Genomic DNA, 17,975 nt, shown 5'->3' on the forward strand with positions numbered 1-17,975 from the left:
CACTCTCTGCGTCTCCCGTCTTCATGAAAAAGAATATTCTTTTTTGTAGCTCGACTATCACACCACCCATTTTAATGACATGTTGGTGTAATGATTTGTGTGAAGTCCTTTGCCCGTGACAAACCCCGTGACACACAGCCACGACAAACCCCTTGCCACCGTTTCATCGGCATCAAATGAGCAACGGCTTATCTTGTGATTGGCATCAAAGGAATTGCCACGGACAGCACAGGATCTGTCAATGCTCCCCTTATAAGCAGCCTTTTAAAGCAGCCGCTTCTCATTTCCAGTGCGAGATCCAAAGTGTTTGAACCAGGCCTCTTCATACTCCACGGTTATAGGAAAAAAATGAGGCATGCTATAGTACCGGTGTAATCCGCCTCGCCCCTGGGTCCTGTATTTAGAAGTTTGATTAAATCGGATGGGCTCACGGTGGAAACAGTTTGGGATTCAGTGTAACACTCCCCTACCAGCCCCTACACTGGGGCTTTGTAACCACTGAAGATAATGGATGTCTCTACAGGCACATGTTCATAAATAAAACAAGGCTTGCCGCTCGCCTAGTATTAACTGCGTTTTTTACATAGAATGAGAAATCGATGCTAATGGAACCCATGCAACGCAAATAGGGACAGAGCCTCGGCCTCCTGACCTCTGGTGGCGACAAACACGGCCGTGGATGTCGAGAGCAGATTCAGAGAGAAACCCTCACCCGGAGAGGAATAAATGTGCGGATAATATTCCCAGCACTCAGCAGTGTCAGTGAAAAAAAAAAGAGCCGTGAAATGTAGAATTTGATATGCGGTGAGGGTCAGCCCCAGGTACTGTGGGAGCGGTGGAAAAGCCGATCAGCCGGAAATGGAAGGGATGAAGCATGTTTGTGTACAGCAGGAGGAGGAGAAAAAGAACATCTGGCCCCCATGAAAACATACACTATGTAGGGATGAACTGAGATGTGAGTTATGACAGCAGCAGCATGGAAAAACATATTCACGGATAAAAAGACACACCCGCAGCTGCTCGTGTGGATGTATGCGACTAAATGTTAAGGCGCCTAGAAGACATATGTGATGTGTTTGCGGGAGGTCTACAGGAGGACCGTTAAGGAAACAAAGAGGGATGAGACAAGGGGAGGAAAGGAACTGTTGAGGGTGGGGGCTTCAGAGCAGAGCAATAACTTACAGGTATTGTAAAAGCAGGGCTGGCGGGGACATCAGTAAAACAAAAACGCCAAACCGCTCTCGGGAGGGAGAGCGGTTTTATACATTTCTGCACACATTTTTCATCAGAGGAGTGTGGAACCCTTCCTCGAGTGGTCCCCCCAGAACAGTCAAGTAGGGCAAAGTGCTTTCTTCTCAGCCATTTTTTAATTGTCCTGTAAAGCTGAATTCAGAGGGCGAGAAGGAGCAGTGATGGAAACATCTGGGTTGTAAAGACAAGTAATGTATAATTATTATAACTAGAACGGTGCACGTTGTTAACATGAACGTTTTGAATGGGCTGTTCTCTCGGCCTGTGTTTGTACTCTGGAGCTACTTCCGAATAATTCCTTGTCAGTTGTGAGTCCTCCTCAAACAGTTCTACATTATACTGTCACTTGTTATTGTTTCTGTGCTGGACGTTGTGTGACGAGCTTTCTATGAACAGTCTGTAGTAAACTTGGTGTTCGTCCTACCTGGTTTATCTGCGGGGGACGATTTATTCATGAAAGGAAATGGAATTTAAATGAATACCCTCACATCTGTGGTATATTAATTTATACATTTCTTCATACATGTCAAAGAAGTGATTCTATAAATGCTGTTACCATGACAGAGATCAGCACCTGTGACACTCATTAATGTCCGACAGTGCGATATGGTGGAAATAAATAAACAACGTAGTAATTTTGATCTAAGGTTTAACCCAGTTCCTCGAGCACTGATGTTGCTTATCCAAGGACTTAGAAGAAGATATGATCCACTTGGTCCACAGACTGACCGTCTAACTGCTACTGACTGCTACAGACACTGGACTCCCTTGGGCATGTAACAATAGGAATGCCAAGTGTGAAGCAGAAAAGATGAATGCTTCGTGATATATGTTTTCCAAATACAGACAGACAGATGTTTCTGAACTATGTAGATAGATACAGAAATGTCTTTGTTTTATTTTATTTATTAACTGTTAGCATTTTGCACCTTTCCCTTGATGTAGCAGACTTTGAGTTACACTTCCCGGCCCTCTTCACCTGGTTCCCTTTCAAATCCCCGAGCACAAAGCGATGGGTTCCTGGTGGGCGGTGTGGGGGGTGTGGGGGTTGCTCTTTCATGCCCTCCCTCAGGCCCCTTCACTTTGATAAAGGTTGCATACCTGCGGGCATTTTGGAGAACATTTTCCGCGCTTTCTCCTGACACCTCCACCTTGCAACCCCTGTCCCCTCTCAGCACGCCCTTTCCCTCCAGCGCAGCGCGGTTTACCGACCGTGACACACTGTGCCGGCTGAATAATCCCAACGAGACGGAAGCACCATTAGGAAAAGGAGGCCGCGAAAATGCCAAGCCACATTACAGACCCCTCCTCCTTCTGCTCTTCCTCCTCTTCCACTGGCTTCTCTCACTGTCTTTATTTCTCACAGAGGGCACCTGGTACCGCGTCTCTTCATTAATGCATGGAGACAGGGAGAGGGTTTCTCACACCCCCACACCCACACACACACACACCTTTTCATTCCCTCACACAGCCACTTATCTATGCTGAAAAGCATGACTAAATTCCCAGTGCCCTCTGACAATCGGGGCCACGGAGCTAAGCAAGGAGGGGTGCTTTTGTGTGAATTTGTGTGCGTGTGTGTGTATTTGTGTGAAAGAGAGAGAGCGATACCTCAAAGCAACAGCCAAGTTTAGAGCTAATCATGCTGAAGGTAATGAAGCTACCTAGAGACAGTGTCAACCTACAAGGTTAATGGAACACCTGTATGCACAATGTGTAAGAAGTAAGACAGCGAGAAGGCACGGGTGTGTGAGTTAGAGGAGCCGTGTGTGTGTGTGTGTGTGTGTGTGTGTTTTTGTAGACTCATGTGGCTTGCGCATGTGACCGTGCATGTGTACATTATTCACTGGAAACGTGTGAGAACTCAAAAGGGAGAGGTGAAAGAGATGCCACCGAGGTGCTGCCGCCACCGCTCATATCTGTCAGCATCACGGAGAAGGCAGAAGAAACTCTGCTCCCACCTCCCAACACAGGAGTGCATTTCTGGGAATGGGGGGGGGGGGGGGAGAGAGAGAGAGAGAGAGTGTGTGAATACCGTAGCAGACCTTGAAGGTGAGACGTTTTGGGCGAGGTACAAAACATGCAAAGAATCCGGTTAACTTGTCGGGAGAAAATAAATCAAACATTTAACTTCCTTCGAGGCGGATCAATTTTGGCGCCTTTGAAAATCAATAGCATTTTTGAGACATATTTCTGTGATTCTTGCTCCAATCTCGAAACAAATATTCAAATCTGATCAAACAAGCCATTGTGTCGACAGCTTTCAGTTCCATGCAACGACAGAAGCGTCTGCAGGCAACCTTTGAGGAGGAGAAAGCGGCCGGCTAAATTATGCAAATGTCTGTCAGTTTAACGAATCAGAGGCAGAAAATTAGCAGGCTGTTAGTCTCTCTCAGACCCGCAAATGCCGCTAATACAGATGAAGGGCTGGAGTCTGATTTCATTATCGCATGCTCGGAAAAAAGGGCGGAAGGGGGGAACATATAGAGAAATGAGGGATCGGGAGATGGAGACAAATGTGCGTGAAGAAACACGGGGCCTCCATTCAGAGCCCTATCAACTCCAAATATCAAATTATCCAAATGAATGGTACAAGATAAAGGACGGCACGGGAGGGGGGGACAGGCAAATGAAAGGGAGCGGCGAGGGAGAGGGGAGACGCGGCGAGGGTGTGTAAAGGAGGGGAGGGATCGGAGGGCATTTCAATAATCGATAGAGCGTGAAGTGACGAGAGAGTGAGACGCGGAGGGGGGGGGGAGAGATAGAGAGAGAGAGAGAGAGAGAGGCAGAGGAGCAGCATATCACAGTTCATTAGTCATAGCTGGTGACAACTAGAGACTGTAGCAGGAAGATTGTCACTGGGTCTTAATCAGATGAGAAATGATGGAATGCCAGTCGTTAATTCCAACGGCATTATAGCGTCTATTGTCTGTCTCTGAAGAGGCTTATCGCAATCTCTCTACCTCCGACTGCTGCTCCTCCTGCTGCCGCCGCCTAGCCGGCAAACAAGCTGCCAGCCAACTCACCAGGGAAACTCTAAAGAGCTGGGGAGGAACTAAACTCTCCCTTTCTGCAGAGTCTCTCACTCTCTCGCATGCTCTTATTCTCTCCCGACTCCTGTCTCTGTCTCTGTCTCCCTCTGCACTCTCTGTCTCTCTCTCTCTCTCTCTCCACACACACACACACACACAAATACACAGACACACACATACACACCAGAGAACTGGAAAAACATGTAATGCTAAAGCAGCCCTTGGTGCTATACGTGGAAGCATCTCTGAGGCAGAAACCAGGAAATCAATTCTCTCTTTTTAAGCAACCCATTAAATGGCGCCAAGGAGAGTTAAAGCACTTGCTCAAGACGTTCCATTACTGTGTATTATATATTCTGCTCCCAGACAGACACTAATGAACACACACCATTACACACCGCTGCAGAAGAAGCACACACGCACAAGTTGTATGCATGCAACTCCACGCCATGCATGCAGTATACCAACAAAATGAGAATGCAAACAGACTAAGACAATAAAATGCCATTTCCTCTCACTTCGTCGCCCCCCCCCCCCCCCCCCCCATTGTACACAGACACAAATAAATACTGCAACATCCTCCTTAAAATGCACTTCTCTGCCGTGTTTTCCTCTCTCAGGGTCTGTTCCTGTCAGAACCGTGGCCCAAAACTCTCAGTCAGCGGGCTCAGCTGGGGACAGCCCGCTTCGACTCAAAACAACTTCGCTTCCCCGCTGGAAATGTGTTTACTGTATTTGTACCACTACGCTGCACTGGCTGCCTCATTCGCCACAGCCAAACAAAAACTGCTCGTGCAGCCACTGTGTTTGAGCCTCGTGGAAATTTGTGTGTGTGCAGATCCGGATTTCGCCGTGTGTGTCGGGGGGTGCTTCCCTCCGTGTAGGGCCGTGCAGGGAGTGGAGGGGGAAAAGTAAGAGGGGGTACTTTTGCCGACAGAGCAAAAGGGCGGGTCATGTAAGAATGGCAATCAGCAGTGAAAGCCTCCTGCTGTATACCCAGTAAGTTTATCTGTACAATGCCTCAAACTCATTAGTGCAGTTTGGGTTCACACTTTCCTTTATGGTCATTATTGTTTGCTTCTTCTCTGGGACTGAAGAAGAGAAGGAGAAGTGACTGCAGCCAACACAGGATGTTGTTATCAAATGGGCTTTACATTTGTACTTTGAGCTCCGGCTAATTAAAATTGATTAAAGCATTGATTATTATCCAATGAACAGGCTGATCGTTTAGAGTGTAAAATGTCAGATGTTTTGTTGCTTATTATCCAGAACAAAGGGCAGCCAGTTAACATGGACTGAGGGCAGATCATATTTGATCTGATGTAGTTCACCTCGTTAATTCTATAACGTTTATAAAATGGGTGAATGTGTATGTATATGCATTATGTATACTATAATTATGTATATTAGTTATACCAAGTTTCAACTACATGGTCAGAAAATAATTTTTTAGAGCCCAATGTGAAGACTTTAACTTGCTTGGTTCCATTAACAGGCCAGACTTATTTTTAAATCATATACAAATAGTAGCTTGCTTGGAGATCTACTTCTACAAAGACTTACACTCTATCGTACCATGTAAAAGAAAGTGAGGGGAAAATATCCTGGAGACTCTCGTTTATCTACATCTGCTTCCAGTTGGTTACGTACTTTGATAGTCATAATCCTGCTAATGATATAACAAACGCCAATGAAAAGTTTTCCGTCTCGGCAGAGGTGACTGGGGCAAAACCTCACATATGACTCACTTAATCAACGGTCTTGAATCTTTGGTTATTCGCAATTCCAGTACTAATGTGGCTGCCTACGTAACACATACAAGTTAATACAACAAGGAAATATAAATATATCTGTGACTGTTTGGTAGAAACATGTTGGTGTCCAATTAATCCATCCACTACTCCATTAAATATCCTATCTCATCAATTTGAGGGCCGACATACCGCTTCTGTTATTTCAATATTCTGTTTACCGACATTCAACATCTCTAAATTGCCCATAGATGAGTGTGAATTGTTGTTTGTTTGTATGTGTCAGTCCTTATTCAATTTCAGCTGGGATTGGCTCCAGCATCCCCGCTGTGACCTTTAAATGATAAGTGGTATAGATGAATGGACGGATGGATGGCTGGATGGATGGATGCACTGTTGGATGCACTGATGGATGGACTTTGTTTGCGCTTGAAAGTAACAGGGCTCGTCAGTGCGAGCATTTTTCTCTTGACTTTCATAAAAATAGATGTTTGCAAACTGTAAAATGTATCAAGGAGCACGCCTGCCGATATGCAAATTCTCGCCTCTGCCAATGTGAGGCGTTTGGGGGCATCTGTAAATTGCAGAGCCTCGCTTACACTCCCCGCCTCTAAACTGCACAAGGCTTTGCATGCATATCAGTCACACACCACACCACAACCCCACAACTTAACTCTCAGGCTGTGGGCAACACTGCAGAGGTGTTTCTACTGCTCAGAACATTACTGAAGTTTACTGTAAACAGTTTAATCCTTTTTAAATTGTAAATAGTTAAATACGGATGGAAGCAGAGATAATTAAAGACCCGGTGTACCTCTTTAACATTATATCCATCGCATCACTTTGCCTTGATAATGTCTCCTTAGATCCTCTTATTAAGGAAATCTTCATGTGTGTGAGAGCAGGTCCGAGACTGTGACTTTGTGTGACTATTCAATGCTGTGCTTGGCTGTGTATGACTCTGTGTCTACAAAGACCTTGCAGATCTGTGTCTTGCACTTCTGCGTGTGTGTGTACTATTTTCCGTTTGTGTCTGCTAGAGCACGCGTCTGAGTGTGCGTCTGCGTGAGTACTCACAAAACAGTGATTTGAAACCCTGTGATATAGAGTGACTGCTTGTGACTAAGTGACTGTGTGTGTGCAGAGAGTTTGTCAATGAGCGAGAGAGAGAGAGAGAGAGAGAGAGAGAGAGAGAGAGAGAGAGAGAGAGAGAGAGAGAGAGAGATATTCTTCCTCAGTTATTTGTTAACGGTGCTTGTGTCTCCCTTTGCTGAAAAGACCAGTCAGGAGGGACCGCAGTATCGTGTCCCCCATGACACACGTTCCTCACTGCACCATGACTGACCTCACACCACACACAGACACACAAACACACACACACACGAATATACCCTTGTACGCATGAGAGCACACAGACTCCAATGCACAGACAAGGACAAATATATTTTAAAACATACATATATCGTACATGTGCACGATGTGTGGCCTCATGTACTTCAATAAACACACAAACAAACACAAGCCATCCATATGTGAACACATGTTAGGGCACAATGAACTCATGTTGGCACATGGAAGCACAAAAAGACACACATGTGGATGTGCAACACACACACATACACACACTCTTGCACTTCTATCTGATTTTCTTTCGCATCAACTCTTCTACAGATACACTGGCCTTTCCGGTCACAACATAGGAGCCTTACAAATCAGTGAAGGCTAACACATGACCCTAACACATGACCCTTTGAAACATGGATAACAATAAGGAGCATTGCTGACCCTGTTTCGTTTACCTCACAGCTGTTGAGCAGTTAATTTCTGTATTTTTCAATGGTATAACTGTTTAAAAACACACACACACACACACACATACACACACACACACACACACACAGTATAGTTGTGTGTGCTGTATCTAAATCAGCTGCTGTATCCACGGAACTGAAGAAGGTTTGATCTGGTTGGATTCACAGTGAGCATTGGTGTTCAACAAACCATAATAAATGGCCACAGCTGTGGACCCCTGTGCTTAGTGTGTGTGTGTGTGTTTGCTTAGTGTCTGCGTGTGTGGATTCAGTTTGTGTAGCCGTCAGTAGGTTTGTTTTGGGTTTGCTCATCCTTCATCCTTGTATAAAACCATGCCACCTTTATCTAGGTTCACCTTCTCATCTCTCGTTCTTCAGCTTTCCCCCCCCCACCTCTCTTTTATGTCGTCTTCAGTGTTTCTTTGAGTCGTTCTCTCCCTTTTATCCGTCACACACAAGAAGAGTGAATGTCTACCTCAGCAGTTATTCTGTATAAGGACTATCGAGTTGAAGGTAGGACTGTATACTCAGCACTGGAAAACAAATCTCAAGGAGAACATTTTCATTTGATTTTCAAATTTGTTGTCTACCGATATGTGTTTGAGGACAAAGCCACACAGTCTCTCAATCAAGATGCTATCATAGTGTTTAAAAGAAATCACTTCTCTAAATACTTCACTATCCACACAGACTTTGAACCTCTCTGCAGTCTTTGAACTTCTCTTTAAAGAAAAGACTTCATGCTTCAGGTAAAAACAGGATCCTGGCGTCTGCCTCATGCAATATTTAACGCGGTTCACAACGATAAAAGCATCAGTTTTACCACTTAACATTCATAGTAAAAAAAATGTACTGTTAGTTCTTGATTTCAAACAAAGGCAGATAAAAGCAGGCATCTCAGCCCTAAACAAGACGTTGATTTTGTCGACTGAAATGTCAACTGATGAAGACTTCATTAGTTACGGCGAGGAAAACACGCTAATGTTAGTGTGTTTGCTGAATGCACGGCCTGCAGCCATTACATTTTAACTCAAGTCTGTAAAACGTCTCTAAAATAAACATTCAGAGGCAATATATACGGCATTATTCTAAAAGAATGAGGCTTTAAAACTAAATGTCCCAATCAAACTTTTATCTCCATCTTTCATGCTAACGTAACATTTTTTAGCCTTTAAACTGTGTGGTTGCTTCCAAAGTGGCGCCAAAGTGACTCAAGCTCAAAGTCTTAAACTCGGCCTCTTCCGTGTTAGTGGATGGGACATGGATCAAACGGTTTCAGTCATTTAAGGTAGTTCTTATCAGCCTTTAATCTTTTAATATATTTTTCGACAATGTGGTGAAATGTCATGAAGAGCATACATATCCCCCGATAACTGCTCAGACTCATGATCCATATGCACAAGAATTCAGCGTTTGTATGCAGCGTTTTGCGGGCTTTACTCCTGGTCAGTGTGAGGAGGTGGACGCGGGTCGTCCATCTTTCTATACAGTCTATGGTTTGTCTGTAGTTGCTTGAGTCTAAGCCTCACAAATCTAATAAAGGGCAGGAGGACAGAATCACTGACTTTACTCCCCTTTTTCTTATTCTGAGGAAGACTGAAACCCCACAAATTTTGGATCTTTAATGACACGCTCCTCAGCCTTGGCGGTAACACTGGGGCACATTAGCTGGGGAGCTAGTCAAGCATGTTGAGGTTTGCAGCTTACTCTACAGGAGATGAACACACCTTTTAATCCTCTTTTTTTTTTAACTCGAGCACTTTCTTTTAGAAAACTTTTTTTTTTTAAAGACAGAACCTCCAAACACTTTATTGGGCCGTGCACATAATAAAGCGCCATGCAAACCATTTTGACATGTGGAGAAACACAGTGTTCGACAAACAAGCCGTGCCAGGTTATGGTTTCTATGTTACGATTAGATGAATCTGTGTTCATGCAAGGGTTTCAGCAAAAAGGTCAGTTGCATCCATTTTTCATTCTTGACTTTTGTTATTATTCTGTGATGGTGCAGGGTGACAAGGGCTACATAAGTCCCTATATGCACACACAAATCGGAAAGGGGGGGAAGTCAAAAGTGAGGTGAGTGGTTTTATTCAAAGATTCATGGAGCTTATCAGTTAGTGAGTTTCCAATGCACTTAAAAAAAGGCTTATCCAGTATTTGTAATGCGAATTAACTGCTGGCAGGGTAACAGCAGTCACACTCACAACATAATAATAATGGATTCAGCACTTTGAACAGTGGGAGGAAGAGATACAAACAGACTAAGTTGTCTGTTAGACAAATCCATTGGCACCAGCAGCTCTGAAATTGGTTTTATCTCCAAAATGACTCATGTGCATTTGGATGAGAGGCCCTGTACAATCAAGAATACGTTTTATATTTATTAATATATGCAGCAAACAAATTCCCATCAAAAACAACGGAGAGATTGAATTGACAATGGGTTTTTTTTCCACCGAGATTAAAATGCAATTACAAATATTGCATATGAAGAAAGGAATAAATAAGAAAATAGAGAGAGCACGCTTGATAAGATGTGATATTTCCATCCTGGCTTGTGGCATTAACCTATTGTCTTTTTACTGGACTCCACTTAATACCGTTTTTTTATTTCCACAGAGGGCTCCGCTCTGTCGAGGTACAACTCCTGGCTGCAGCGGAAAAGGTCAACCTCTGTGCCACAGTGGAGTCTAATTACCATGTATTAAATGGCTCGACCTCCTTCATTTGCATCCACCTCTGTTCTTCCGCTGCCGTTCAATGCTAAGAACTTTAAAACTTGGCTGAGCATGTGTGGGTCTCTGAGCTCATGAGAGAATTTGTTTCCACTGCTTCATTACAATGCAGATGTGATGTGTTCTTAAGCAGGATCTCACTGCATTGAGTATATTTTCCCTTCCTGATACTGATTCGGATACCTGCACTGAGAGTTTTGGCTAATATGGAGTACTGATCCAATACAAATGCATTTAAAAATACGAAACACTTCATTCATTTCACTTCATTCATTTCTCCCCAAAATATTTATTTTCAGGGAGAAATTGGGTTTCGTTACAGTCCCTCCATTCAAGAAGAAAAATGTATCTGGACCAAGGCAACAACAATAAGTATAAATGTAAGATCGACAATTAAGAATTTGTAAAAAAAAACAGAGCTGCACCCGAAATGTGTCTTTTATTCAACCACAAATCCAGATATTAAAACCTCTTACTCTTTCATACCTTAAATAAGTTTGCAATTTAAGTATACTTTCCTGTTTGCATAACTTCTTCCACTGGAATGACTTGAACAGTTGCACTCAAGTGTAAGGAGGGGGTGTGTGTCAAGTCTGAAATAGTTGCCCTCTTTGTCTGAGTCAGCTATGTGTGAATTGGAGGTGTCAGTCAAAATGATGAACATAGTCATAATAGCTCTGCTTACTTGCCACTGCATTATAATGGATACCTTGGCATCACATATTATGAGCTGTGTGCCAAACCATCCGAGTACCTGTAAATGGAATATTACAGCAAAGGCTATTGAGATTGATTGAAAGTGGGTTATTCAAAGATTAAAGATCTCTAAGCCTATCAATAGGTTTGTCAATCTGAAGCGATTGATCCGCTTTGCTCCACCGTGATATTACGAGACACAGGCGGAAGACAAAGCAAACCTGCATCAGCACCATCAGCTCCTAGAACCACTATTGTTTGCTCCACCAATTAAGTCAAAACTGCTGAGACAGGTTGAGGCGCGGCGAGGGGTGGAGCCGCGGGAGACCAAGGGGAGGGGGAGGGGGTTAGCTAGTCTAATAAAGTGCATATTCACACAGCCTATCACATAGCCAAGAGCCATCTTCAGGGTAATAATGCAATAATGAGGAAATTCAATCAGCAGTGCTGACAGTGTCTGGACTACATGCCTGTTACTCATCTGATACGGTGGGTGGATGGGTCGGGGGGGGGGGGGTTCTAGTGCCACTGTTTTCCTCTTTATTACTGCAAGTCAAGAGAACAGAATTTAGCACAGCCAGAACAGAAGTAAATATGAATTTTAAAGTATTGATCGACCGCCGCACAACACACAACTCTGCGGAGGCAACTCGAGCTGTCCAGCACCTCCGAGCTGAACGTGAGCATTTGACTGAGGGAAGCTCTGCAGACGCCTGAGCAGCAGAGACGGAATTAGATATTACATAATCTAGTTTGTCCAAACTGCCTTTAAGATTGCAGAATCACTGCAAATGAAAAAACGTGCACGCTGCACGAGGTTATTAGTCATTGCACGGAAGCAATAAGCGGAGTAAAACCCGCTAATATTACATAATCCATGGGGCCGTTAGATTAGAAATCTTGCTGTAAAAGAAATGAGAGAGAATAACTGCGGGCGGCATGAGCAGTTAGTGGGGAATATTGGATTTAATCAACCATGGAGCAGAGCTGTCGGTCATAAACTGACAATTCTTTGAACACAAGCGACAAAAAACGTTCAGGTTTGAGATCCCACAACCTGTTGTTAGGCTTGATTAGATGACATTTGTTTAAGTTCACTTGAATAGAAAAGGTTTTTCTTGTAATCTAAAGTGGGGCAGACCTGATGGGGGAAAAAATGCACAGTGGGACTGAGGTTAAACTCATAGATTGGGTATCCATAGGCTATTCTGTTTTTAAAAACTTTTCGTGGCCATTCCTCATTTGACAGATAAATATTATGATCGTCCCCGGGATTCACGTTACCCCTGAATACTGCACCCGTCAGCTTTTTGCAGTTACAGCCTGGCTCTCCAGCATATATTCTTGGGAAACGCACATTACCCCTGACTGAGTTGAGCCCCTGCAACATAGTGACATTTAAAAGCTGCACATCTTGGCCATTAGTTTGCACGCTCATTATTCCCCTACGCAAATTACACGCGTCAGCAAAAAAAATTTAAATACTAGGAAATAGAGCCATTTTTCTCCCTCGTCTGTTGAGCCTCAAAGGGATTCTGGTGTTAATTAAAACTGTTACGGTGGCTTCTCTGTGGCTGGACGGCGACTATTGTGGCTGCTTTGTGGCCATAGAAATGGCAAATGAAGGATGAAGGAGAGAGCTTCTTTTTGTGTGTGTTCCACAGATACAAAAAGTCTGATGAAAGGTAGTTCACAGTGTCCATTATTTTTGTTATGGTTTATGAATATCTCTGGAGATGAAAGAAATAAGGCTTGAGGGAGCAGCAGATGGAAAAACTCCATCATATCTCAAGAGGTGCAAACACTGACTCTCTCTCTCTCTCACACACACACTCACACTCTGAAGTACACAAGCCAAGCACAGGAGCAGATACACAAAGGATTTTCAATTTGCAATCAGACCCAGCGTGGCGAACTCCCCGTGTTCGCCTCCACTGTCCCCTGTATTTGGCATCAAAGTTCCGCCCAGCCATAAAAGCCAAATTCTCTATGACACAGTGGAGATTGCTCTGTCGAAAATGCAATCAGCCAAAGCCGCCTCAAGTGCTGATGAATTACTGTGACTTAGGGAAAGACAATGACTTGTCAGTTTTGCGCCGATTGGCTCCGTGGAGAGTCGGCCATGCACACAGGGGAGCTGAAGGCGCCACAACACAGGCCTGCACCCTCCAAATCTGAGAAGATCAACATAAGTGCATGTAAAGTTTGCTGTGGCTGAATAACTCATCAGAAAGCTAACTTTGTGTTAAGATGCTAATGTCAGTTATTTCTGTAATTTCAATCCTGAAAAATAGAAACTGCTCATAAAAACAAGAAAGTTTTATAACTGCCCCCGGAGGAAGAAGTTCTCTTATGTTGTTGCTATTTCATCTAAATCTATATGGACAATAACTGACTTTCTAAATCTCCTTACTGTGTTATACTGTCATTTATCCCACTATTCTGTTCCAAACCATGTAGTTTCTCAAGATGACTGAAAACACATGCTACGTTAATATTAAAATGAACTACTAGCGAGAAAGACGGTCCCTAAAGTAATTTGCAATTAAGCATCATTTGGTTTTAATTTCACAGAAACAAGTGAACCAGTGCTCCTTCCTTTGGTTCATCTTTTTTGGCTTTGATGGTTGGTGCATGTTGGCAGCTGGGTCTTAAAGTCTTATAAACATTGATCTGATCAAATATATACAGAATGGAGATGAATATCGCTTTGGAATTGTGAAACTTTTACTAGAAATGAATGATACATAGCAAAACGTAGTGTTCACTTTTGATGTGTCTGCAGGGCCGGCCCAAGCCTTTCGGGGGCCCTAAGCAGAATTTGATATTGGGGCCCCCCCTCCCACTAGCGGAGTCATTTGCGCTCGACGATTATTGACAAAAATGTCACACTACAATGATTTGACAATGAATTAATTGACATTATCAATTGTATTAATACTGAATTACGTAGATGTGATTTCCTGTATTTTTTATATGGCCAGCTGGAGAAGGGAAATACCTAAATTTAAGCATATTCATAGCATTTTGCTTTTTGACTTATTGAGATGGTGACTTAGGCTTGGGCTTCAGTGCCCCTTGACCTCTTGGGCCTGGAAGGCTCATTCAGTTGCTCTCATGCCAAATATATTCTAGACTTTTGTCCCTTGATAGACCCCTGTATTATTATAGTCATTATTTACACCAAAACAGTCACCTTTTAACCTTAGAGGGCACTTAGATCACAGATTTATTTTAAACTTTCATATTCAAAGTAAAGCATCAACTGTGGTTTACTGAAGTTAAATTGTAAAATAATTAAATACAACAGCATTTGTATTTTTTTTTAAAGTATCAGTTTAATAAACAGATCTTTCAACAGATTTGTAAATGTGCAATCTTAAACTGAAATCAAAATACACAAACATTAGTATTATCAAAAATAACATTAAAAAATAAAAAATAAATAATGATAGTGCCTCTGTATTCCAAACAAACGATCACAAACATATTAAATAAATAATTTGCAAATGCGTATTAAGTTAGCAATTTCCAATTACAAAATAAAACCAAAATAGACAAGCATGAATATAATAAAAAATAGAACGTTACATAGATACATAGATTAAATAATGAAAGTGACTCAGTATTCAATTAACCTTTTAAACCCCATTAACTAATTGTCTACACGTATAATGGTAATGAAAGCTTCGACCATTTGATTTTTTGGGGAAGGTGAAGGTGTCACTAATTTGCACTGGCCCTCTTCTTACCAGATCAGTCCTTTCTGAGTCAGACAGGAATGCTGACCATTCAGCTGGGTCAATTGGAGGAGCTGTTGATCCACCTTGATAGCTGGTGCTTGTTGAGGGAGTGGATGGGACATCCATAGCAGTGGATGCTGTAGAAGGACCTGTAGGGACATTAGATACAAAAATAGAATCATAACATAACACAAGATATTTCACAGTTAAGTAAGGCAACATAAAACAAAAACTGTTAGATTAACTGACCTGTTATGCCGGCAGAGGTTGAAGTCGGTGTATTAGTGACTGTCAATGCTGGTAACTGTTCCTCAATGGGTAAAAGTTCTTCCTCACTTTCAGGTGACTGTAAGTCTGCTGGGGGTGAACCTGCAAAGATAAAATAAATAAATCAACAAATAAAAAAAATGTAATTATTTTTTTTTAAATGTGTCATGTCATATTAAAAGACTATGTAGCCATTTGCCATCAAGAAAAACCTCACCTGCTGTATCATCAGCTGTGGAGGCACTGACACTTGATGACACATCGGGGGCAGGTACAGTTGGTTGAGCTCCAAAATACTTCAACAGTGTTCCTGAAAAAATAACATTGCAAAAGTGCATAGTTGATAGTGAGTTTATGAAAAATGAGTTTATTTTGCCATCATTACTTACACTCATTAACAAACAATTCCACACGTAACCATTCCTATTCTAGTGAGGCAAAATAAGGCACAGCCTAATTGCAGTGTGGTGAACACTTAACATCCTAAATATAATATTAATACAATATAAGTATATTTTTATCACAGACGTCTCCTCACTTCAACATGGTGTTTTCTCATAAAGACCAATAGGCCATCTCTCAACAAAGATCTTAGAGCAGAGCGCACATTGTGCTCCATCTTTGGCTGAGATGTCACTTTTACTAACGTGCACAAGCACAGCAATGCTAGCTTGCATCCCTTACACCTAGAAGGTTAAGTTCACCTTTGGCTGTTTCCTCCAATATAAACCGATATCTCACGGACTAAGACTCTGCACTTAGTCGCTGTCAGACTCACCACTATGTCACATTTATAAAACAGTACTGTTTTCATGTAGCTAGCTACTAGTGCTAATGTCCACCTCAGTCAGCGAGCTAACGTTAGATTAAGCCTGGCAAGAGCTAGCAGTACATGTTTGATTGAACATCCTAAACACTGCCAATATCGTTGACATATACACCTAGATAAATGTATATTAATGAGATACATACACTGTTGATGAATATAGCTCATGTGATGTCAAATATAAGATGACATTAACTCGCTAGCTAGCTAGCTAACTCCTATGATAGCTTGAGCTGCTCCTCCCTCAAATGAGTTCAACACATATTTTAAATAATCATGCAATCATACCTTTATCTTGCTCTTTTTTCTCATCTTCTGTCCTTTTCTTTTTCCGTTTTTGGGCACCAGAGAGATACGTCCTTTTAGATGACATGCTTATATATGTCCCTTCCAACTTAACCTTGAGTATTATGCAGTGTCTGTCTATGACTGCGAATTATCTGTCAGCAGATTGAGCACGCAGTTGATATGCATGACTTGTACGCTGGCAGATATATTGATCGTAAAATCAGAATTTTCTTGTATAGATGTATTCTTTATTTCATTCAATCAGGTCACTTGTTTAAGTTATTTAATATTATTATTATTTTAAATTATTTTTAATTATAATTTTTTTTTCCGATAGGGGGCCCCCTGGCGGTCAGGAGGCCCCAAGCGCCCGCTTGTATCGCTTATGCCTCGGGCCGGGCCTGTGTGTCTGTGCCAAAGTGAATGGGAGTAAATTTGCTTGAGGAAATTGCTTAAGTAATTATAAAATCTCTCTGCTTGTGATGCAGGCATGTAGAGGCTTTCCTGATTACAGTTAGAGAAATGAGAAGAATTAACAGATGAGACTGGAATCAGCATTTAAAGTGCAAGTTAAATAGCAAATGTGAAAACCGGTAACTAAAATATATCTAATTAAAAATGAGCTACTTTCGGGGGCAGTGTAATCTTCGCTGAGCTTTTTCGCTAACAAAATAATGATGCCATTCATTCATTAAATCCGCCTTATTCGCCACTTCCTTATCCATTTTATTTACTTGTACACATTCCCTCTCTCCTCCCTGATTCCCTCAGTCACGTGGAAAAGATTGCTGCAGGCGCAGGTGAGAAAAAGTGTGTAGCCACCCACATTAAATGCTTCTCGAAGACAGAGCTACGATGGGGCCATGTGAAAACGCTGTGCTTTAGCAGTCACAAAGTAGGATGAGTCAGCCTGAAGCACGAAAGCACTTGTCCCACGACTGTGCCAACTGCGATTACTGTTTACTCTCTGCAAACGCACTGTCAATACTGGTCATGGATTTAACAGACGGAGCACACTGGAAATATGTTTGAAAGATAGAAAATATTATAATAACAAGGAGATTGCTCTTTCGTTTTGAAGTCATGGTTTATTACTCGTAGGAATGCCACGTCGTGGAAAAGCTCCCAATGGATAATAAACTCGTGACAACACCGATGTTACCGATTACAGTGGACGATATGCAAGAGAGCACGTGTCGGCCCAGTGACTGCAGAACACTCGCTGAGATCTTAAATGTTTGATTTCGCTGCGGCCAGCTTCCCTCTTGTGGTGCACTTGATAAAGTGCACAGTGTTTTCCATTAACTATAGAGACTGTGGTGGCCCATCACAGTCTAATTTGCATATACATAATGACATCACAACACATAAAGATTCCATCCCGATTTTATACCTCTCATAATAACATAAAAGATATGAATGGGAGTGTTTTGCAGCACTGTTTCCCCTGCGGCCGCCGTCCAAAACACATTAACCCACCTGTCAGTGAGACGGTGGATGATGAAAACATCCGTAATGTTTTTACTGGCCTTTGAACCTAAATCCTCATCATCCTTGTCACATGATAAGACT

The 17,975-nt window shown here is 42.4% G+C and overlaps 2 protein-coding genes across 3 annotated transcripts in view; both read right to left on the reverse strand.

Moving 5' to 3' along the window:
• LOC133973546 (kelch-like protein 29) overlaps nt 1-17,975 on the reverse strand; it is a 232,074-nt gene that overhangs the window by 171,961 nt on the left and 42,138 nt on the right. The window lies entirely within an intron of this gene.
• LOC133973052 (probable transcription-associated protein 1) lies at nt 14,587-16,800 on the reverse strand. The gene is made up of 4 exons (XM_062410679.1): nt 16,404-16,800; nt 15,507-15,599; nt 15,272-15,391; nt 14,587-15,171 (listed from the first exon to the last, which is right to left on the reverse strand). The coding sequence occupies exons 1-4, from the start codon at nt 16,486-16,488 to the stop codon at nt 14,921-14,923; spliced, it is 549 nt and encodes a 182-aa protein (XP_062266663.1). The 5' UTR covers nt 16,489-16,800; the 3' UTR covers nt 14,587-14,920.

The sequence above is a fragment of the Platichthys flesus genome, chromosome 18 (assembly GCF_949316205.1).
Source record: "Platichthys flesus chromosome 18, fPlaFle2.1, whole genome shotgun sequence".
Lineage (NCBI taxonomy): Eukaryota > Metazoa > Chordata > Actinopteri > Pleuronectiformes > Pleuronectidae > Platichthys > Platichthys flesus.